This window comes from Vipera ursinii (genome assembly GCF_947247035.1).
Source record: "Vipera ursinii genome assembly, chromosome: 7".
In the NCBI taxonomy this organism is placed as follows: Eukaryota; Metazoa; Chordata; class Lepidosauria; order Squamata; family Viperidae; genus Vipera; species Vipera ursinii.
Genome location: NC_139521.1, coordinates 64,467,907 through 64,491,975, shown reverse-complemented (window position 1 = coordinate 64,491,975; position 24,069 = coordinate 64,467,907). Strand labels below are relative to the sequence as shown.

Below are 24,069 nucleotides of genomic sequence, written 5' to 3'. Positions count from 1 at the left end.
CCGTTTGCACAGCTGCCCTGTTCGTCAATGTTTGACGAACGCGGCAGGTCTCCGGACGGGATGGCGGCGGTTTGGCAAGTGTGCACGCACTCTCCAAACCACCGCCATCCCGTTTGCACAGCTTCCGTGTTTGTCAATGTTTGACGAACGCGGCAGGTCTCCGGATGGTGGCGGCTTGGAGAGGTGCGCGCGCACCACTGCCCGTTCAAAGAGGTGCACGCGCACCGGGCGGCTGGGAGCCGCAGGTTGCCGACCCGTGGTCTAGTCTCTTCTTAAAAAATTCCAGTGATGGAGCACTTATGATTTCTGGGGGTAAGCTGTTCCACTGGTTGATTGTCCTCACTGTCAGGAAGTTTCTCCTTAATTCCAGGTTGCTTCTCTCCTTGATCAGCTCCCAACTATTGTTTCTCGTCCTTCTCTCTGGTGCTCTGGTGAACAACCTGACCCCATCTTCCTTGTGGCAGCCCCTCAGATACTGGAACACTGCTATCATGTCTCCTCTATTTCTTCTTTTCTTTAGATTAGCAAACCCAAGTCCCGCAGCTGTTCTTTGTATGTTTTAGCCTCCAGGCCTTTGATCATCTTAGTTGTTCTTCTCTGAATTTTTTCCAAACACTCAATATCTTTTTTGTGATAAGGTGACCAAAATTGGCTGCAGTATTCCAGGTGTGGTCTTACTAGGGCTTTGAAAAGTGGTACTAGTACTTCACGTGATCTTGATTCTGTGTCTCTGTTTATACAATCCAGGATTGTATTAGCTTTTTTGGTTGCTGCTGCACACTGCTGGCTCATGGTCAAGTGATTTCCACTAGAACCCCAAGGTCCCTCTCACAGTTAACCATGGAATTGGTCATCAACCCTTCTTGGGAAGAGTTCTTCTTTACTAGAGGTTCTCCTCTCAAGCAGTTACATGTCAAGAATTCTATGTCTGGTAATTGCATTAAAAGACCTCCATGGTCACTTTCAATTTGGTACAAGTAGCCTTGATTTATGACTAGTCAGTGACTGTTACAACAATCTGTCCCAAAACGAGAACCTGGTTCTGAAGTTCCAATGGCCCTGCACCCATTGTGGCCATGTGTCCACATTTTGGGTGTTCAGCAACTATCCTGCATTTACAGCCATTTGTACTGTCACATGTCTGTAATTTACATTTTTGTTGAACACCAATATTTTCTTCTAGTTTCCTGCAAAAAATATCTATGGCAAACAACGAGTTCACTTAATGACTGCAGCATTCACTTAGCAATCACTTAACAACCAGTGGATTTGCTCAACTGACACACAAAAAAAATGTTGTAAAATCGGGTTGATTGTGTGATGCCCTGCTTTATGACCATCACGATTTATTTTATTTATTTATTTATTTATTAATCCCATTTATATCCTGCCCTTCTCCGAAGACTCAGGGCGGCTTACAATCTAAGCACAAATCAAATGTGCTTAGCAATATTATTGAGCCTAATTGCCGGGCTCACTTCCAGCCATAAGTCGAAGCTGCTTGTAATTGCATAATTCTAGACTGATAGACCTTGGAAAGAAACTTGTGTGCTTTCTTATTACTCCTGTTACTACGGTATAATAACAAAGCCCTTCTTAGAATGAGGAAGCTAATCTTCTTATATTGTTTCATTGTTCACTTCCCATCAGCTGACATTAATAGCAATGCTTATTGTTTTCTAATAAGACTTAGAAAAACCAGCATTGCTTCTGCTTATGAAGTTTTAGGCAGCTAATCATGTGTCCATGGTCCTGCCTGTCAGGTTTTTTGTCTACACCTAACAAATGTTCCATATATTCCACGCCTTTGACCTTTTCTGGATTCCAAGTTAAATTATTGGCTTTCCTCCAATGGAAGATGATTAAACCAGTGATAGCTCCTTCTTCCTCCTGGGTGAATACTTTCCACCTGTTTTCTTTAATTAAATCCAGGCCTTTGACTGCTATCAGGTCTCATGAAAAATGTTCTTCCAACAATGACTAATTGATTTTGACCGGGCAAGGTTGATCTGCTGCCCTGAATTAGCTATGGGTCTCAGCTTTGATTTTGCTGTTTCACGAGTCCCTCCTTCTCCCTTTCTAGGCTGCCAAAGAACACCCTACTCCAATCGCCTCCACAGCAATTACCTTCTGTGAAGGCATATTACAGGCTACAAAACACAGAGAAAGCACAGCAGTGTAAACACAAGCGATTCAAAATGTCTGGCTGAATCCTCACTGCTTGGTTTCTTTCCAGTCCCGCTTGGCCTATGATTAAGTGTTGCCGTTGCAGGTCAGCACAGCAGTTCTGTCCGGCTAATCTGCATGGTTTACGTCTTGCCCATTTCACAAGAAGGACTGTTAATGAGAGGCTAGCAGCTGCTGAAATGTAGGGAGCCTTTGCACTAACCGCAGAGAAAATGGGATCTTGTTTCAGTGGCTGCCCACGTCCACTCCGAGATGTCCACCTTTCAGTTACAATTAGTTGATGTGCTACAAGCTTAGCAAGATGCATACAGCCGCTCACATCACTTCATAGCAACCAGAAGATGCTTGCTCCCTTTTTGATGGTTTTTGCACCCGCAGGTATAACCAGGGGATAAAAATGGGGTGGGCGTCCAGGATGAAAAATAGTGCCTACAACAATGATAGATATATCTGGTCGTCCCAACATGGAGGAGCTTCCCAGTACTGTTGAGTTTCATATTATGAAGCGAATTTGAAGGTATTTTGCACTGGTAAGGTAAACTGCCCTTGAAACAATATGTACTAACTTGTAAAAGGTAAAGGTAAAGGTTCCCCCGCACATGCGTGCTAGTCGTTTCCAACTCTAGGGGCCGGTGCTCATCTCTGTTTCAAAGCCGAAGAGCCAGCGCTTGTCTGAGGACGTCTCCATGGTCATGTGGCTGGCATGACTAGATGCCAAAGGCGCACGGAACGCTGTTACCTTCCCACCGTAGTGGTCCCTATTTTTCTACTTGCATTTTTATGTGCTTTCGAACTGCTAGGTTGGCAGAAGCTGGGACGATTAACAGGCGCTCACTCTGTTATGCGGCACTCGGGATTCGACCCGCCAAACTGCCGACCTTCTGATCGACAAGCTCAGTGTCCTAACCCACTGAGCCACCGCGTCCCTTGTACTAACTTGACTCACGTCTATTTTCATGAAACAGAAACTTCCCTTAGAAAAATTCGATGTATTATTGTTGAAATTAAAACTGCAGTTCCAGCAGGTGCGCTGAGAAGATGTATTCTCTGGGTCCTCCTTCAAGTTAATATGACACTTTGTCTAGATAGGAGATGGAAGCTCCCTCTGCTGTCTCATGGGGAAAGTCAGTTGGGGAAAAAATTAGGGATAGGAAACTATTGGCAGCTGCAATGGGCATTTCAAGCAAGTGTTTGATCTATTCTATAGCAACTTGCATCATGTGCTAACCACCCGTCTTTTGGATAATCTTACTTAAGCAGTTGAAAAAAAGTGAGACATTTTTAGGATGATAGCAAGGGACTTCATGTATCCTTGCCCTAAAGAATCAAAGCCTTGTGCAAACAAAAATAGGATGTGCTGTGCAAAATGGATAAAACTAATGTGTGGCACCAACCATCCCAGACTGAAAGATAGAAGAATTTGTAGTGATAGAAAATTGAAATTATGGTGGCAGATGAAACTCAGGCTAAAGCAGAGTTCCCCAACCTGTGACCCACTGCCAACTACTGGTCCATGGCCTGTTCGCAAACAGGCCCACTCAAGTGAGAGTTGCAGACCCTCTGGGCCCCACACATGTGAGTGTTGTGGGTGCTCATGGCCCCATTTGCGTGAGCATTTGGGGCCTCACTTGTATGAGCTTCACAAGTGCTTGGGACCTCACTTGTGGGAGCATCACGGGCACTCTCAGCTCCACTCACGCAAGCAACTGGTGCTCGTGCATGTGCATGCACGTGTGCACACACCTGTCCCCCCAAATCATCCTCTCTTTTGCCCCTCTCCCCTCCGGGCCACCAAGCTGGAAAGGTTGGTGAACTCTGGAATAAAGGATCCAGGTTAAGTTCAAGCTAATTCTTATTTTACTATGTTCCATTATGTAGTGCTGTTATGAGGAGTACATTAAAGATCCTATTGAGCTTTGGAATAATGATGATATATACATATAAACCTGAACAGATACAGTATACAGATAGAACATTATGGTGTGGAGAGCAAAACTAGATAGTCCTCGACTTACAGCAGTTCATTTGGTGATTGTTTGAAGTTACAACGGCACTTGTGACTTATGACAGTTTTTCACACTTACAGTCGTTGCAGCATCCCCATGGTGATGTGATCAAAAGTCAGAAGCTTGTCAACTAACTCATATTTATGACAGTTGCAGCATCCTGGGGGGGGGGGTTCATGTGATCCCCTTTTGCAACCTTCTGACAAGCAAAGTCAACAGGGAAGCCAGATTCACTGACAGTAACTTTGGGCATAGGAAACCTAGTAATCTAGTGTTACTAACTTAACAACTGCAGTGATTCACTTAACAATTGTGGCAAGAGAGAATGTAGAACAGGGCAAAACTCACTTAGCAACAGAAATTTTGGACTCAGTTATGGTCATAGGTCAAGGACTATCTGTAATGGAGAAGCAACTTGAGTTTTGCTTACATCATAGAATGGCATATGAGGTTATGCAAGTGGGACACTGAACAGGTCTCTTGTGTTCTCTGCAGCTACTCAGTGTGAAAGGGAAGTTACTCAACATCCCCACCCTTCTGCCTTGAACTGATTTCACTGACAGCATATTTCCATGTTCACATTATGCCGTTCCCTCTCCTCCAGCTTCAACAAAGACAATTGGTATACTCTTCCACTAAGGAATTTTGCTTCCACAGCTCCAAGAGGTCACAGGTCACAGAGGAACCCATAGAAACAGGAAACGGAGCTTCCTCACTCTAGTTTCAAATACTCAAAACCTGTTTCCTTTCTCTATCGCAAACACAACCTCACAGTCCGGCATTTGGTTCAGATCCACTGTGAAAGCAACAGCAGAAAGTGAAAGAGTTTAGGTGGCCTCGGCTGAAGACAATATGAAAGACATACTAAGGTTCTTGCAAACCAGGAGAATGTGGGAGATATTTTCAGTACTGCTTTTATTAACCTTGGAACGAAGCAGTGCAGAAGCCAATTCAACAGACCCAGCCTTGGTCATGATTTCGGATTCCAGCCCAGTGGAAGTAAGTCATCCTGGCTTGACTGTTCCTGAAATTCAGAGCCTTGGAGATGTGCAGGTGCCATTATCGATACTGGATTCTTCTGAGACACCCCCTTCTGCGCTGACTGTAAAACAGGATGAACGGGACATAAAACATAGCACTTTTATAATGCAGGAGGAAGCTCAAAGCTCACCAACTCCAGTTCCAATGCAGCAAGGAGAAAATATCACTCTTAAAACTCTTAGCAGAGAAAAGGACGGGGATGGTGATGTTACAAAATCCAAGACATTGATCCTACCTAAGGATGGAGGGCATCCAGCACAGATCAGTCCTCGAAAGGGCCCCCTTGAAAAGGAAACACCCAAAAACCCAGTTGTGAGCAGAACTTCCAGGCAATCGGACTACAGCAGGAACAGCCGCCAGCAGGCTAAAGATAACAGAAGCCCCAGCTTTGAAACAACCAGGGGAAAGTAAGCAGAAAGATATTATCTCCGTTTCCCCCCCCCCCTTTCCTTGGGAAGACTGGCACACTTTATAGAATCTTAGGTAAAATTTCTTCTTTTCTTAAATAAGCGCAGACACTCCTGAGAAAGGTGGGTGATTAACTGAAGCCAGTCATAGGTAAATAGAAGCCACAATCGTGTTGAACTAGGCACTGCAGCGATGATGAGGAAAGCAATTGTGGATAGTCTGGTCGCAGATAGTTTTGATTATTTAAATTGCACTGATTCTTGAGAAGAGTAAAGCTGTCTGCGTGTAGGATTTCTAGCACCCTCTGCGAGGCAAAATGTCCCAATCTTTTATTAAAATTAAAAAAATAATCAATTATAAAATGTTTATTTTTAATAGTTTTAACAGCTGTGGATAGTATATTACTGCTTTGTAATTAAAGGTGTGTGGATCTGGTGAGCAACTTCAGTAGGCATGTCCATGAAGCTATTGATAGGGGTCTTCAAACATGGCCCTCTTATGATGTGTGGGCTTCAACTCCCAGAATTCCTCAGCCAGGCATGCCTGGCTGAGGAATTCTGGGAGTTGAAGTCCACACGTCATAAAAGGGCCAGGTTTGAAGACCCCTGCTATTGCTGTGGGGAAAAAAACCACCTCATAGAGTTTTTGTGTCAATGAGTTGTTGCTTCAATTAAATGTTGGAAGACTAGCCAGTCTTCCTGATCATCTTCTTTGCTTCTGTTAATAAATTCCTAGGCTCTTTTGCCAAGACTTTGGAGGATAAATTGAAGGAATGTTGGCTGCTGTTTTGGCTCCGGAGGTTATAAGTTTGTCTTTTTGTTGTTAAGTGACCATGTGGCCCTACACTGCAGTTTTTATACTGATTTTATTGCAAGAAAATTTGATTGATTCAATATTGTTCTGAGCCACTCAGAGCTAAGCACATTGATTTGTGCTTTAAATTGTAAGCCGCCCTGAGTCTTCGGAGAAGGGCGGGATATAAATGGGATTAAAAAAAAAGAGTCAAGAGATGCACACACAAAAAAAAAACACAACCCCATATAAAAATGCAAAGTAAATTACTAAAAATAAACCAGTGAGGCAAAGCAGCATCATGGCTGTATTTTGTTTCATTTTGATGAGCTACATCAAGAAAGCAAAATGCTCCTTTGAAGATCCACACAGCACTACCAATTGCATTGGCAAACAGAGAGAGAGGGAGGGAGGGAGAGGGAGAGAGAATGAATCCATCCATTGTTTGGGTTAAGCTATCATTTAAAATGCTGCGATTAAATTCCAGTATCACAACTCTGCAACCTGTTGTGGTCAGGAGTGAACCGTGATAACTACTATATATTCCCTTTGGAAAACCTTCTGCACTTACCCGAAAAACCTAAGAACAGATTGAACTGACTCAATAAAGGTCCATGAAATGATACCAACCTTCTTCCAAGTGTATTGGTCCAGATCTTGATGGATGGGTCCGGACTGGGAAATGCTGCCCCCAAAATGTCCTTGACTTATTGGAACTATGAAAACTTTTAAATCTCCTACCTAATGCCATGGAGACAAGGATGGCTTATTCCCTGTCTTGTCTTTTCTCCTTCCCTGTATCCCACTTTCTTTAGCGACTAGCTTTTCAGAGGTGTCTTATCAGAAAAGACAGATCAAAAGTCTACGGAAGGAATAGAAATTAGGAATTGATGTATTCTACACTGCTTGCATGGGTTCAGACGTGGCACTGTTTTCTTTGACTAAAATCAATCCTGGTGGGCCGTGGTGCTATATTTTTTATAGGGAGATGGGTACAAGGCAGATATTGGCAGCTTCTGTTTTTACCTTTCTATCCAGCCTTCTTAACTTAGCAGCCACCAGATGGTTTTACCTTAAGCAGGTAGTCCTCGACTTACGACCACAACTGAGCCTGAACTTTCTGTTGCTCAGTGAGACATTTGTTAAGTGAGTTTTGCCCCATTTTATGACCTTTCTTGCCCCAGTTGTTAAGTGAAGCACCGCAGTTCATAAGTTAGTAACTCAGTTGTTAAGCGAATCCGGCTTTCCCATTGACTTTGATTGTCAGAAGGTTGCAAAAGGTGATCACGTGATCTTGAGACACAGCAATGGTCATAAATATGAATCAGTAGCCAGGCATCTGAATTTTGATCACGTGTTCATGGGGATGCTGTAAAGGTCGTAACTGAAAAACTGTCATAAGTCATATTTTTCAGTGCCACTGTAACTTTGAACGGTCACTAAACAAACTGTTGTATGACGAGGAGTATCTGTACTCCCCATTATTCTCACTCAGTATTGGCATAGAAGCCAGGGAGGATAAGACTATAGTGTATTTGGAGGGAGCCAAGTTGCAGATGGAAACTTCAGTTTATTTATTTAAAAAACTTTTATATCTGCCTATTGAACATCAAAATAACAATATAAATTTTACACACACACACACACACACACACACACACACAGCTTTGCAGTTCTCATGAAGACTGCAAAGAATCTCTTGGAATGCTAATCTTGGAATCTCTGCCTGCTGAATTCGTTTCACTGTAATATATAATCTAATTTATTTGATTTTTATCCCATCCCTTATAACTTTATAAGTAACTGAAGGTGGCGAACATACAGAATACTCCTTCCTCTTCCTATTTTGTCCACAACAACAATCCTGGAAGGTGGGTTTGGCTAAGAAAGAGTCACTGACCCAAAGTCACCCAGCTGGCTTTCATGCCTAAGGTGGGACTACAACACCAAACTAACTAACTGTTGTTGTTGTTAGTTGCGAAGTCGTGTCCGACCCATCGCGACCCCATGGACAATGTTCCTCCAGGCCTTCCTGTCCTCTACCATCTTCTGGAGTCCATTTAGGCTCACGCCTACTGCTTCAGTGACTCCATCCAGCCACCTCATTCTCTGTCGTCCCCTTCTTCTATTGCCCTCAATCTTTCCCAGCATTAGGCTCTTCTCCAATGAGTCCTTCCTTCTCATTAGGTGGCCAAAGTATTTGAGTTTTAGCTTCAGGATCTGGCCTTCTAAAGAGCAGTCAGGGTTGATCTTCTCTAGGACTGACCAGTCTTCTCCAGCACCAGAGTTCAAAGGCCTCAATTCTTTGGCGCTCAGCCTTTCTTATGGTCCAGCTTTCACTGCCATACATTGCAACTGGGAAGACCATAGCCTTGACTATACGCACTTTTGTTGACAGGGTGATGTCTCTGCTTTTTAGTGTGCTGTCTAGATTTGCCATGGCTTTCCTCCCCAGGAGCAAGCGTCTTTTAATTTCTTGGCTACAGTCCCCATCTGCAGTGATCTTGGAGCCCAGGAAAATAAAATCTGTCACTACCTCCATTTCTTCCCCATCTATTTGCCAGGAATTGAGAGGGCCAGATGCCATGATCTTGGTTTTCTTAATGTTTAGTTTCAACCCAACTTTTGCACTCTCCTTCTTCATCCGCAACAAGAGGCTCTTTAGTTCTTCTTCACTTTCTGCCATTAGAGTGGTATCATCTGCGTATCTTAGGTTGTTGATGTTTCTTCCGGAAATCTTAATTCCAACTTTTGATTCATCTAGCCCTGCCTTTCTCATGATGTGCTCTGCATATAAGTTAAATAGGCAAGGCGACAGTATACAGCCTTGCCGGAATCCTTTCCCAATTTTGAACCAATCAGTGGTTCCGTGTCCAGTTCTCACTGTTGCTTCTTGGCCCGCATATAGATTTCTCAAAACTAACTAACTAATATGATTTTTTATGTAAGAGCCTTCATCCCGCCTCAGGTCTTCTGAGGAAGCTCATCTTTAGCTGTTACAGTTTATCTGAGAGTTATAATAATAATAATAATAATAAGTTGGAAGGGACCTTGGAGATCATCTAGTCCAACCCCCTGCTCAGGCAGCAAACCCTATACCATTTCAGACAAATGGCTGGCCAGTCTCTTCTTAAAAACTTCCAGTGTTGGAGCATTCACCACTTCTGGCAAGGGCTTGGGGTGGGGGCCTTCTCTGTTGCTGTCCCAAATATTTGGAATGCCATCTTGTAGAAAAGCCCTCCAAACACGTTTAATGTCAGGTGCGAGGAACCAGAAATGACACAATGAGCTGATCAGAGGGATATGTTCCTTACCTATAGGCAGGTATCTTGCCAGACTAAAGTACACATTGCATGACTCCAAGGTAAATGCTTCAGCCTTTTCCTCCCCAAAGAGACTCAGGGCTACTCAGCTGTTTCACTCCTCTACTCCTCCAGTGGTGGGATCCCACCACGTTTGTACATTTTGGTTTGAATTGTTAATTTTTATAATTTTATGTGTGGTACTTGTTTGATATTAATCGCTATTTTGTTTTTAATGTCTTTGTTTTTATTCTTATAATTGTCAAGAGACTTTATTAGCTGGCAGCATACTGAGCATGGAAGCCAAAAAATAAACCATCAAATAAGTAATATTATATTCATAGGTTTGGAGGGTTTAAGGTATAGTATGCCGTTTCTTGCTGTTTGTAAAAAATATAAGTAATTTCCCTTTAACCTTCTGGATTTTTAAGTTTTGGAATGCAATTGCTTGAATAGTACAGATAATGACTCTGGGCAGAATTAAGCTATTTGTTCAGATGGTATTCACATGAACAATCTGTACAACTTGTAAGAGCAGTAAAATTTTTAGTTGTCTCATCCCCTTCCCCCTTGCTTTATCATTCCCATTCATCCTGAAATAATAGCAATTGGCTACTGACTAGTATTATATTACAGCCATAAATTTAATAACAGGAACCAGACATTACTTGAATTTAGTTTACAACATGGTCTTTAAAATATGTTATGAGCTAGGGACCAAAGAATATAATACTGGAATTTGGAAACCTCAGAATTATACTGTACCATTAGGTCAGAGTTAATTTCCTTCCTTCCTTCCTTCCTTCCTTCCTTCCTTCCTTCCTTCCTTCCTTCCTTCCTTCCTTCCTTCCTTCCTCCCTCCCTCCCTCCCTCCCTCCCTTCCTCCCTCCCTCCCTCCCTCCCTCCCTCCCTCCCTCCCTCCCTCCCTTCCTTCCTTCCTTCCTTCCTTCCTTCCTCTCTCTCTCCTTCCTCTGCCCTTCCGTCCCTTGCTTCTTTCTTTCTTTCCTTCCTTCTTCCCTTCCTCCCTCCCTTCCATCTATCTCCCTCCCTTTTCTGCCCCCTCCTCTTTTAAAGGACCACCTTATAAAGAAGGCAGTTATATAACCTGCAACTGTTATCCATGAGCTATAAATAAACATGTTAACTGCTAACAACTTACACAGGAGTTTATTAAAAAAAATCCAAAGAACTAAATTTCACTACAGGTTTTCCCAACTTCCCTCATGCTGTGAAGATTATGGGGTATCAGTTTACAGCAATACAGTGGAATTGTTGGAAGAGTGTGGGAAACAGCATGAAAGAATGTAATGCTTTCCTCTCGCACAGAATTTCTTTTCCTGTCAAGATGAATTTATTATAAGATTTTTTTTCCACGGTGATGTACAAATATTTGTCCTCTCCATTGGAAGCTTTGGCCAAAATCTCCCTATTCTGAAAAACTGCTGTTCTATGTAGAAATGCGGCCTTAATTTTTTCTCTTCTGCTTCCTTGTTAGGTAAGCTTTCTGAATTCTTACAGTTTTTACTTATGGCATCAGCAATTGAGAAACACTCATGTGTGAAGGGTTCTTTTTCTATACACAAGTCAGTTGTAAGGTTAAAAAAAAAGATGATTTTCAAGGTATGCTGGAATCCACTTGTCTATGTGCTGCATAAAACACACCTGCCACATCCAACCGATTTGCTTAAATAACACCAAAGAGATAGACATTTAATGCACAGAAGGACATTTTAACAAAACCAGACAGCCAAGGAAGACATTTAGAAAACTACTTTCTGTATGTGCTGTAAAGCAGCCTTTAAACAATGAAAGCTTTATAAACAGCAGTTTTCAGATCAAAGAGCTGAAGTTCTGCTAACTTGTTTCACTATGAGTTGAATGTTACAGACCAGACGGTAAAATAAGCTTTTTAGATTGCAATCAGCCTCAGTGGGAGAATAGAAGTCCATATAGCTTCAGCCATCGCCTCCATTTTTACTCTCTTTTTTTTCTGCCACGGTTTGAGGCAAATTCTTATAACGGCTCCTCTAGTTAAATGCCACTTCCAAGAGTCCAGAAGACACGTGGCACACAGACAATACAGGTAGTCCTCAACTTACCACCACATTTGAGCCCAACATTTCTGTTGCTAAGTGAGACAGTTGTTAAGTGATTTCGACCCATTTTATGACTTCTCTCGCTCCAGTTCTTAAGTGAATCACTGCAGTTGTTAAGTTAGTAACACAGCTGCTAAGTGAATCTGACTTCCTCATTGACTTTGCTTGTCAGAAGGTCGATCCCGTGACCCTGGGACACTGCAACCGTCATAAATATGAGTCAGTTGTCAAATATCTGAATTTTGATCACGTGACCATGGGGATGCTGCAACGGTCATAAGTGTGAAAAACGACCATAAATCACTTTTTTTCAATGCCATTGTAATTTGGAGAGTCACTAAATGAACAGTTGTAAGTCAAAGATGACCTGTACACACACACAAACAACCAAAGGCGGTACTTCCGTTGCATTCTGACAGCTGCCATCTTGATTTTTTTTTTACCATACCTTGTGAACAACCCTGTTTGATTAATAGTTGTGCAAGAGAATTAGGAAATACTATTGCATAGGCTACATTGGGAGAAACAGAAGAAAACCATGACAAACCACTTGTGTATTATTGCCATGCGATATATGTAGGCCAGCAGTTAAGTTTGGTTCAAAGGAGAATTTACTGACTTTTAGAAAGATGATTAAGCTTCTCCCCCCACCCCCACCCCCAAGCAGGCCTTAGGAGCCTTAGAGCAGAGGTCCTCAACCTTGGCAATTTTAAGACTTGTGGACTTCAATTCCCAGAATTCCTCAGCCAGGCATGTCTGACTGAGGAATTCTGGGAGTTGAAGTCCACAAGTCTTAAAATTGCCAAGGTTGAGGACCTCTGCCTTAGAAGTAGTCTGAATTTTAAACTGAATTTTACTTATTGTCCTTGGCAATGTGTTGTATGTAATTTATTTGAATTTTATGACCATTTTAAATCGCATTTTATAAAATAGAATGTCCAAATGACTCAAAGTGGGTTACGGTTGGAGCAGCAATGCAAGCCGGGCAAATGAAATAATAAATAAATACTTCATGAGGTCAAACAAGCAAGCAGGAGGAAAAGTACAGCTTGGACGCAAGCATTTGGGTCATTCCCTATCCGAAGATCACAGAAGCTGCATGTGACAAAAGAAACAAGTGGTGATAGACAAGTACCTGTCTGCAATGCGTAGTACATAATGTCAGGGCCTCCATTCCGGAAGAAAACAGATATTATTTCGCTGATTAGTCATACCACACTGCATTTTAGGGCTGTTTTTGAGGCAAAAAGCATGGCCTTGGATTGTGCGAAAGAGACAATCATGAAAATCCATATTTTTTTTAGCCTCTAATCTGCTTCATACATGATAATTCAACCATAGGAGGCATTAGCTGTCTATAGATAAAAGCTCCAAATGAATGAGGATTCTATGCTCAGGGAGTCCTCGATTTTCAACACTTCATTTAGTGACCATTCAAAGTTAGAACAGCACTGAAAAACGTCATTTAGGTCATTTTTCACACTTTCGAACTTTGTAGCATCCCCATGATTGTGTGTTCAAAATTCAGTCAGCTTGGCAACCGACTCATACTTATGACCGTTGCTGTGTCCCAAGGTCATGTGATCACCTTTTGCAACCTTTTTGACAAGGAAAATACAATGAGGAAGCCAGATTCACTCAACAACCGTGTTACTACCTTATCAACTGCAATGATTCACTTAACCACTGTGGTGAGAAAGGTCATAAAACGGGGCAAACCTCACTTAACAAATGGCTCATTTGTGGTTGTAAGTTGAGGACTTTCTGTACTCTGTAGCTAAAACTCTAGTTGGGTGAAGTCTTAATGTTAATTTTGCTTTGGAAAGCACTCTGTTTGAAAAAATAGCCCTGTTTTGTCAAACTATATCCTTTTAATTCAGAACTGATCTTGAGACAATAAATTGTGTTTGTATATTCATGAAGGTCAACTGAATGTATGATATTTCAGGGCTGAAAGGTAAATTCATGTTTTATACAGTAACACGTTATTCGCAGGAACACTACATGAACAGAAAGAATCTGGATGAACAGAAAAAATCTGGTGAATAAATAATTTGAGAATATTGATTTAGAAGTGAGAACAGGTGAATCAGTGTGACATAAGCAACTCTTAAGTAACATTTTCAGACCTACAGTAATAAGCAACATTTTCAGACCTACAGACATAAGCAACTCTTAAGTAACATTTTCAGACCTACAGTAATAGGACTTAGTAGGTCAGGAAAAAAAGAACAGAAATACAACATACTGTGTATTACATTTATTCTGCAAAAACTGGTTGGGAGATACTGGGAGTAAAATTCACATAACTAGAAGGTGCCTGGTTTGGGGACTTCCTTCCTTCCTTCCTTCCTTCCTTCCTTCCTTCCTTCCTTCCTTCCTTCCTTCCTTCCTTCCTTCCTTCCTTCCTCCCTCCCTCCCTCCCTCCCTCCCTCCCTTCCTCTCCCTCCCTCCTATCCTTTTCTTTCTTTCTTTCTTTCTTTCTTTCTTTCTTTCTTTCTTTCTTTCTTTCTTTCTTTCTTTCTTTCTTTCTTTCTTTCCTTCCTCCCTCCCTCCCTCCCTCCCTCCCTTCCTCTCCCTCCCTCCTATCCTTCTCTCTCTCTCTCTCTCTCTCTCTCTCTCTCCCTCCCTCCCTCCCTCCCTCCACTTCAAAACCAAATTCTCCAGGCTCTTAGTGATGGCTTCCCTGTATATTCCTTCACAATGATACTGGAGAACAGATTAACTTTACTACATGCCAACCTCCAGGATATTTAGGAATGAACAAGTAAAGAAAGCATGGTAAGGAATCTGGTAGTTGCCAAAAGGGTGTAGCAGGAACTTGGGGAATAGGATTCCAACGATGACCTCTAAACTTTCAGTAATGAGGTCAGAGATTGGCCTCATGGAAAGGAACAGAATCATTCTGCCTGGTATCTTGGTAACCAGGCAACCATTATGCTAAGCACATGCATCATTTGGACATGTGGCCTTAGGGACTAGCAGAATGTACATCCTGGTCTTCCTATATTAATTTTGGGGCCTGTTCTGTATATACATGCTGTACATACAGCCTACTTCATCAGTTATATCCTAGAGGTTCATACATTTCCACCCATTTAAACAGCCTTTTAATTTTTCAGCTGCTGCTTAATGATCTTTATCACACCACTGAGGCAATGTTTAGGTTTCTAGTATGTGTGGAATGAATTAGATTTCAACAGAAGTTTCATTTTAAATCTATTTCTGCAAGTCTTCAAGAACTGACTGTAAAAGCAATGCACGGACAATAGTACACACCTGAAATTGCATTATGTTGGTCAAAGGATTGTGATCAAAGTGGCATTATCGTTTCTGGTGGCAGTGCCCAATTAATAATTCATGGTGGCTGGACATTTTTTAAAGGAAATTTTGAACATTATATAACACTCTTTCAATTATTAATTGCAGTGTAATATTGTTGTCCATTGCTCCCAGGATATATACAAGGTTGGGACATTGGAATTTAATTTTCTTTTTGTTATTTGCTGCGCACTGGAAAACAATTGATTTATGAATCAATTATATGAAGGGATGTGGGAAATAACACTGACTGGAAGAGTGTTAACATTGGGCAAAAAGTCATGAAGAACCTTTCATTTATGTTTTATACACATTTGGCCTTCTAAATAGATTAGAAATAAATATTCCCTTGATCTCTCTAGACCAGTGTTTCTCAAACATTTTGGTGTCAGCACCCCTTTACATTGTTAAAAATGACCGAGGACCCCAAAGAGAGTATATAGTAGGTGATTTCTATGTATCAGTAGAATTATGTACCGTATTTTCCGGCGTATAAGACGACCCGGCGTATAAGACGACCCCCTACTTTTAAAAAGTTTTTCAAGGTTTTTTGTCTTATACGCCGGAAAATACTTACATGCCCTGCCCTCCCTGTCCGTCGCAGAGGAGGCGAAGGCCCGACTGACCCCGCCGGCCCTCCCACTGCTCCCGCGCTTCTGCTGGCCCCCGAGACGCAGCGTTTCCCAGGCAGCAGGCAGCGCCGGAGGGCAGCCGCCACCCGCCACGGCCGGCGCCCCTCCTGCTTTCCCCCCCCAGGCCTTGAACTTCTCCCATTCGGCGCAGGGCGGGGCAGCTCCGCCCGCAGCCTCTTTTTCATGTGCCGCTTCCCTCTCACCATCAGCCGAGGCGCGCTCGGCCCGGGCTCCCGGTCCCTCTTCCCGACCGGCTTCCCACCCTGCCCCTCATGGAGCTGGACTGGGCGTGCAGCCTCTCAGTGTGGCTGCTTTTCCTGGGCAGCCTGGCGGTGCGGCTCCTGCGCTGGGACCTGTTGCTGAGCCAGCGGCTGCTGCTGCGCATGGGGCTGCTGCCCCTCAGCGCCGCGCTCACGGCGGCTGCCTGCTGGCTCGTCTCGGCCAGCACCGCCCGGCGGAAGCGCAGCATCAGACGGGAGCAGGACTTCCCTGCCGGCTCCACGCTCTTCCCTCTTGAGGCAGCTGCTGCCTCAAGAGGGTAGAGCGAGCCGGCTCTTCCCTCTTGAGGCAGCAGCTGCCTCAAGAGCGAAGAGCGTCAGATGGGAGTCGGCAGGGCAGTCCTGCACACACGCGCACTCCCCAGCTGCTAAGGAGCAGCCGGGGAGTGCGCGCGTGCACAGGACTGCCCTGCCGGCTCCCGCCAGATGCCACCCACTGATTTTCCGGTGTATAAGGCGACTGGGCATATAACACGACCCCCCCAACCTTTGAGAAGATTTTCAGGGGTTCAAAAGTCGTCTTATACGCCGGAAAATACGGTATAGCTAGTCTTTGACTTACAACAGTTTATTTAGTGACTGCTCAAAGTTATAACATCACTGAAAAATGTGACTTATGACCATTTTTCACTCTTATGACCATTGCAGCATCCCCATGGTCATGTGACCAATATTCAGATAGTTGGAAACTGACTCATATTAATGATGGTTGCAGTGACCCAGGATCATGTGATCACCTTTTGCGGCCTTCTGCCAATCAAAGTCAACGGGGAAACCAGATTTACTTAGCAACTGTGTTATTAATTTAACAAGTGCAGTGATTCACTTAACAACTGTGGCCAGAAAGGTCATTAAATGAGGCAAAACTCAAACATCTTGCTTGGCAACATAAATTTTGGGCTCAGTTATGGGTCGCAAGTTGAGAATTAGCTGTATTGGAAATGAAAACTGAGAAATTTTTTATGGACTTGACTTTGTAGACCCTTGAAAAGGTCTTTTTCAATCTCAGATCCTCTACTAGAGGCCTGGGAGTTTGAAAGTTCTGTTCAGTATCTTCTTTGTTTCTTTTTTCTTGCTTGCTTGCTTTGCTTTCTTTCTTATATCCTGCCTTTATTATTTTTTTATAAATAACTTAAAGAAATGAAACACACAATACTCCTTCCTCCTATTTTCCCCAGAATAATAACCCAAGGTGGATTGGAGTGAATGACTGGCCTAATCATCCAGCTGGCTTCCATGGCTAAGGTGGGGCTTGAACAGATGGTCTCCCGCTTTCTTACCTGGTGCCTAAACCACTAGACCAGGGGTAGGCAACCTTGGCTCTTGGTGGAGCAGTGGGCTGATGCCTCCTTAAGTAACACCAGCTGCCTGCAATCAGTGCAGGTTCGAGTCCCACCAGGCTCAAGGTTGACTCAGCCTTCCATCCTTCCGAGGTAGGTAAAATGAGGACCCAGATTGTTGGGGGCAATAAGCTGACTTTGTAATAATGCCGCTTGGGGTGTGTGTGAAAGCCCTAACATGCAGGCATATACATAGAATGAAGGCTACTGCTAAGCTTGTAAGCTGCCCTGAGTCTTCGGAGAAGGGTGGGATATAAATGGAATTAAAATAAAAAATAAATAAAATAAAATAAAAAATGACTTGTGGACTTCAACTCCCAGAATTCCTGAGCCAGCCATGCTGAGCCATGCATGGTTGCCTACCCCTGCATGGTTGCCTACCCCTGCACTAGACCAAACATGCTCTCTTAACTGTTCTTAGCACTATATTCTTCTGAACAGAGAGCACTACATTCTTCTGACATTATTCTTGGGATTGCTGGAGCTATAGTTCCCAGTTTACGAGTCATAGAACCAAAGAATCTCTCAGAGTGTCTCCAAGTGACATCTATCATCACCACTCTCTTCTGGGTCACTATCACAGTGTCTGAATTATAGGCTAGTATCTGGATCTGAAAGCCCAATAAGATCTTAGCTTTCTTATTCTCTCTGACCATCTGTGGACTCTCCTGTCCAGACATGGGAGGATTTAGCCCATACATTGTGCAGATATTCCACTACAGCAGAGGTCCCCAACCTTTTGGGCACCAGGGACCAGTTCCATGGAGAAAGGTTTTTCCACGGACCAGAGAGTGTGTGGTTTTGTGTGCTGCCTGCATCCCATGGATGGGGCTTTGCTTGTTTGTGTGGACCAGTTGTTGGCATGCCGTGATCTGGTACCTGTACCAGTCAACAGACCAGGGGTTGGGGACCCCTGCACTGGATGCTAGCTACATATATATAAGTATATGAATACATCCTAAAGTATGCATTTTTAAAAACAGTCTATACATTTATTTCCTGCTTGATTGGTCATTACTTTTGCTCTTTTTTAAAAAAAAATCTTGGTCAATCACTATGCTTAATGTCTGGATCCCCAGCAAATCAAGATTATATCAAAAATGGTGTTGTGTGTGCAGTAACACCGTGACACAAAATGTCATCCTTATATATTTTCATTCCAATTTTACAGGATTTCTATCTTGACAACATCACATATGCTTCCTCATTCTTTTCCATGGACCCATGGAATTTCAATTATCAACACACGGCTAACTCACATGGTCTTTGAAGATAAGCAAGGACATGTCAGATAAGTAGCTACATAGCTGACTGGCAGGCTATGTCAGGACCCTAAGATAGAGACTAGTGTCCTGGCATAGACCTAGGCTAGACTAGAATACTGAACAAATTCCAACAAATTTTTACTTTGTTGTCGAGAAACATAAATGGCTATGTTCACGAAGTCATTGGGAGTCAAACTAATTTGAATATTAGTTCAAAATTAGTCAAACTAATTTGAATAATGTTTTTATTAATTAAGGCTTTTTGTATAAATTAAGATATATAAATTAAGAAGAACAGGTTATATTCTCAAATACTAGGACTGGGAAGCTGGGCAACTCAAGAAAAACTTTACAGAAAGACAGTACATTATCTTAGTCTATCTGTTTGCTAGCCTATCAAAAGTCTTGGAAATGTGCCTTGGGAAAGGCTGCCATCTGCTGATCGATATTGAGAATTCATGAAACATTAACCAAATCACATTTGCAGCCTTAGACTTTAGTTTCAGTATAGGGATTTAAGCTGTCTAACTTTTACTTATCACATACCTTGTCCTCTTCATTCAAAAATGCTGCTGAAATTCTAAAGTAGATTTTGATGTCACTCATGGGCTGGAGGAAAGGATCAAGTTTAAGATTAATTCAGCCAAAACTGTGGGCTTGTATTTTAAATGGTTTTTTTTTACTTTCTTGGAGATTCCAATAATTCTTTGGATGTACTCCTAGACTCAGTTAGCTGTCTCAGTGTCCATGTTTTACAGGTGATAAGGTGCATAGTTGCAGGGGTAACTTCAGGGTAAATCAAGAAACCTTTTTCCCATGACGGGGGGGGGGAACCTATTTTTCCTTGCTTTTTCTGCACATAGACAAAAACCATTTAATAAAAAAACAGGAAGAAAATCATGAAGAAGGAAGAGGCATTTTCTCTTGGCTTTTACCCACTATGAAGGCCATGCAATGTTAGTCAAGGGATGATCACTGGAAGACAGATGGGGAAGCTCAAGTGGGTAGGATGATCATACATAGACTGAGCCAGGACAGAATATTTTCCAGCTCAATGTTTATGTACATAATATAAACTGGAAATTTTTCACTATTGTTATTTTCAGTGTTTCGTGCTGCTGTTTTGGGGTAATTTTATTTTTATATTTTGATAACTTAGACCAGGGGTCTTCAAACCTGGCCCTTTTATGACTTGTGGACTTCAACTCCCAGAATTCCTCAGCCAGGCCCACTGGCTGAGGAATTCTGGGAGTTGAAGTCCACAAGTCATAAAAGGGCCAGGTTTGAAGACCCCCTGACTTAGACATTTGAGAGTGAGTGTGATCTAGTGGTAAAGGCACCAGGCTAGAAACCAGGAAGCTGTCAGTTCTGGTCCCTCCTTTAGGCATGAAAGTCGATTTTGTGACTTTAGGACAGTCACTCTCTCTGAATCCAGCTGACCTCAGAGTAGGGAAAAATAGGAGGAGGAAGTTTAACAAGGTGGAGGGAACATCCTGAAGTCTCCAGCCATCCCCATGGGTGTGTGGGAAGTCAGCTCCTCCCAATATGAATGGAATATCAAGAGTGCAAACTTCCCATAATGTGCCCTTCAGAAGCAGTGGTGGGATTCAGCTGGTTCGCACCAGTTCAGCAGAACCGGTAGCTAATTTTTTTGCTGCCCAGGCCCAGAATGGACTTCTGGAAGCAGCATCCACACAGAGAACCGGTTGTTCAGATATTTGAATCCCACCGCTGATCAGAAGATAAACATCCACAAGCTTTCACAGTTTTCAAGAGTTTCACTGTAAGTCTTTGGTCACAAAACATTCCATTGGCTACTTAATCTTCTCCCCATACCGCACACTTATTACAGTTAAGCTATATAACTGGAACTAAGGGGGAATTTCCTGACAGTGAGAAAGATTAATCAATAGAACAGCTTGCCTCCCACAGTTGTGGGTGCTCCATTGCTGGAGGTTTTCAAGAAAAGATTGGGCAACCATTTGTTGGGGATGGTATAAAGACTCCTGCCTTGGGCAGAGGGTTGGACTAGAAAACCTCCAAGGTCCCTTCCAGCTGTATAATTCAATGATTCAGAAGGAAACAGATCAGAATGGGCCTATATACAGTAAGTGACTGTATTTTGAGATGAAAACAGATTAACTATTTTGGGATGAAAATAGATTAGCTTATTCCAAATTTGATCAAGCATGGGTTTATATTTCTACCTTTTCTTTTTGTTTCCCTTGTAAGTAAGTTACTTAAATGCAGTTAGCGCTGTACTATTCATTGTTATTGGTTGCTATAATGGCAGACATCAATGGAGATGATAGTCATGGATATCCAAATGATGCTTTTTTCAAAAGGCAACTGGATTTTGCTTTTGCTTGAAGATGTTTCCCTTCTCATTCAAAAAGCTTCTTCAGTACTAAACATCTTTGTGGTAACCATGACCTGGATGACTGAGAATCTCCCTAGACATATGTCTATATGGGTAGTAATCTAATAGAGTGGATCCAAATTCTGCCACGTGTAAATCTGAGAAGGCTCCTCACAAGTCCTCAAACTTATACTGGTAAATGGTTGCATTCCTGGTAAGCATGTAAATCTATTTTGGTTGGTCAGCTGTACTTACTGCCTTGGAAATAACAAGCCATTAATTCTGGAATGGGAACGAAATCTGCATCTTCCTACCTCTTAACCTACCGTATTTTCCGGCATATAAGATGACTTTTTAACCCATGAAAATCACCTCAAAAGTTGGGGGGGTCATCTTATACACCCAGTCGTCTTATATGCCTGAAAATACGGTAGTGGATGTTTTTTTTTCCAGATGCCAATCAGAATTTTCATTTATGTTGTCAGTTGTATAATAAATTTTGTTTCACTTTCTTTTTGCTTAGGAATTGGTGTGCCTATGTTCACACAAGGCTTCAACCCACAATTGTGGTTGACAATGTACAAACCTATAGCTCTGGGAGAGCCAAGCCATGCACTTGGGTTACAGGATCCTGTGGAACAAGGTATGTAATAGGATTTATATCGCTGAGGTGCTTTTAAAATGATGATCAGCTACATTAATGAAGACAGTGGAAACTGCTTAGAAATATTCAGTCCCCTTATCAGCTAGGCCAATCTATAGGAAGAGAGAAACTGAAATATACAGAATAGTCCATCCAGGAAGATAATATTAAATGATGTTTCTGCTAAAGATACTGGAAGAATTAAAGTTTTCTTAGTTGTGGATCACAGAATATAGTTACATATCAACCTTCCACCTACTTCAGTATAATAATTGACAAAAACTATCCAGAATTTCAGATAAGAAGCTTTTTTAATCCTAGCTGGAGATGTTGAGGGTTGAACTTTGGACTTTCTGCATGAAAGGTACATGATCCTTCTTTATACAAAAAAAGCAGCACAGTATCTTTAAATTATTAGTTTATAATTTCTTTTGACTAACGCATTATAAGCCAAGTTTTATTTTTCCAAGTTATGTGCCACTGGATTCTAATAATTAATTTCACATGAAGACTATATCCTCAAAAACATGAAAGCGATTTTATATTGTTACCTATACTGGGAGATAAATTTGTTTCAGTGTACTGAAATGAAATAGTTACAGTTTCACTCGAACATCTGGTGGATTCATTCATAAATCTTCCTTGTTGGTCAAATAGGAGTACACTTCTGGATTAAATGACAAATACAGGTGTTTGCTTAATTCATCACCATGAATTATAGCTATGCTACATTCATTTTCATAAACCTTTGCTCTGTTAAATAGTGGATTATTTGTTCAATTCGTACATAAAATAACTAGGTAGTAGAAAAGATGAGGATTACAGTACTACAGCCCTACTACATGAGTAAATATCCTTAGACATGAGCCAGTACTATAGGAATTAGGTATTCAGCAGACTGATGGCAGGAGGGGAAAAACGGTCTCTGTGTCTAGTTGTTCTGACATTTCTAGATTTTAATTAATGGTATCAATATAGTATGCTCTTAAACTATTAATCATAAAGTTAGCCAACTGCAGGAAGTTAGACTGTCATGGTCAGGCGGATTTTCTTTACCCATTTATACTCTTTATCTGTGGAATGTCTGCCATCTGCCAGTGTCTGGAGAGATATCTGATTAATTAAGAAATAAACATCCTATCAATCACTCCAAGAAACAAACCTCAGTTTAGATCTACCTACGAAAGTTGGTAAACACTAGCCAGAATAATATGAGGGATATCCGTGGCTGCCTTTAAAGAAGAGAGACTGAACTAAACTAAATGAACTATTAAAGGATTTAGATTTCTGACCCGTGTTTACCATTTTCTACTGAATATTGTATGGGCTGCTTTCCTGCCTTGCCAGTGGATATTTCCTGTTTAAATTGTGCTTTGTGGCTGAAGTAATGCTTTTGGTGTGCTTTGCTTAATAAACCCTTCCAGCTTTTATTGTATGTGTTTATTGCTTTTGACGCCACCGCTACCCCTGTTTCAGTGTGCCAAACCAGCTTGTCTGTGTAAACGTGTGTGTTAGAAAAGACAATTCAAGCATGAAGTTGTGTAACACTATTACGTTATGTAACATCTATAGGTGAAGTCTGATTTCAAACAAGGCCGAATTCTCTTTCAGCGATTGGACTAAGGCAAGCTGGTGTGTGGCTAGGTTTTAGAGTGGCTGGTTGACAAATACAATGAGATTCTGCAGACATCCATAGTCAATGAGTTTGTAACTCCTCAGAATTTCATCTATTTTTCATCCAGCTCTTGTACAGTAATCTAAACTGACAAGTTTTTCTGAACTAAGAAAGCTTGTAAATATTGTCAGATCTAAACAGAACAGAGGGGTGGTCACCTCCTCTGTGTTCAGAAGTGATATAATTTATTCTGTCTAGGTCAGGGGTGTCAAACTCAATTTCATTGAGGGCTACATCAGCATTGCGGTTGCCCTCAGGGGGCCGGGTGGGCGTGGCCAGGGTGGGCGTGGCCTACTGGATGGGCGTGGCTAGAGTGCATATGGCCTACTGGATGGGCGTGGCCAGCTCTACATCGTTCGCATCAAGGGTGCCTATGGGGGCCTGGGCAGGACAGATCTGAGGGTCTCTGGCAGAAGGAGGGTCTCTGGGCCAGGGCCAAGGCAGTGGGGGCCGTTCCCTCACTGTTTCCAGGATGGCTTCACGGGCCACATGAAACAACTTCGCGGGCTGGATCTGGCCCCCGGGCCTTGTGTTTGACATGTCTGGTCTAGGTTATTTGTGGTACCCAGGCTACATTTTGGCAACTCATGATTAAGGATGTTTTGTGGTAATGGATCTTTGTGAATACATGGGGCTGCCCTTGAGGACCACTCGGAGGCTTCAACTGGTGCAGAATGCAGCCGCGCGAGTTGTGATGGGAGTTTCCCAATAGTCCTGTGTAACA

The 24,069-nt window shown here is 42.3% G+C and overlaps 1 protein-coding gene across 1 annotated transcript in view; it reads left to right on the top strand.

The window, feature by feature from the left end:
* Window positions 1-4,812: 4,812 nt before the first annotated feature.
* Window positions 4,813-24,069, top strand: part of MMRN1 (multimerin 1) — a 79,881-nt gene continuing 60,624 nt past the window's right edge. The window contains exons 1-2 of the mRNA XM_083367114.1: window positions 4,813-5,641; window positions 21,551-21,670. Of these exons, the coding sequence (XP_083223240.1) occupies window positions 5,046-5,641; window positions 21,551-21,670 (716 nt within the window). The 5' untranslated portion in view covers window positions 4,813-5,045. The remainder of the gene's footprint in view (window positions 5,642-21,550; window positions 21,671-24,069) is intronic.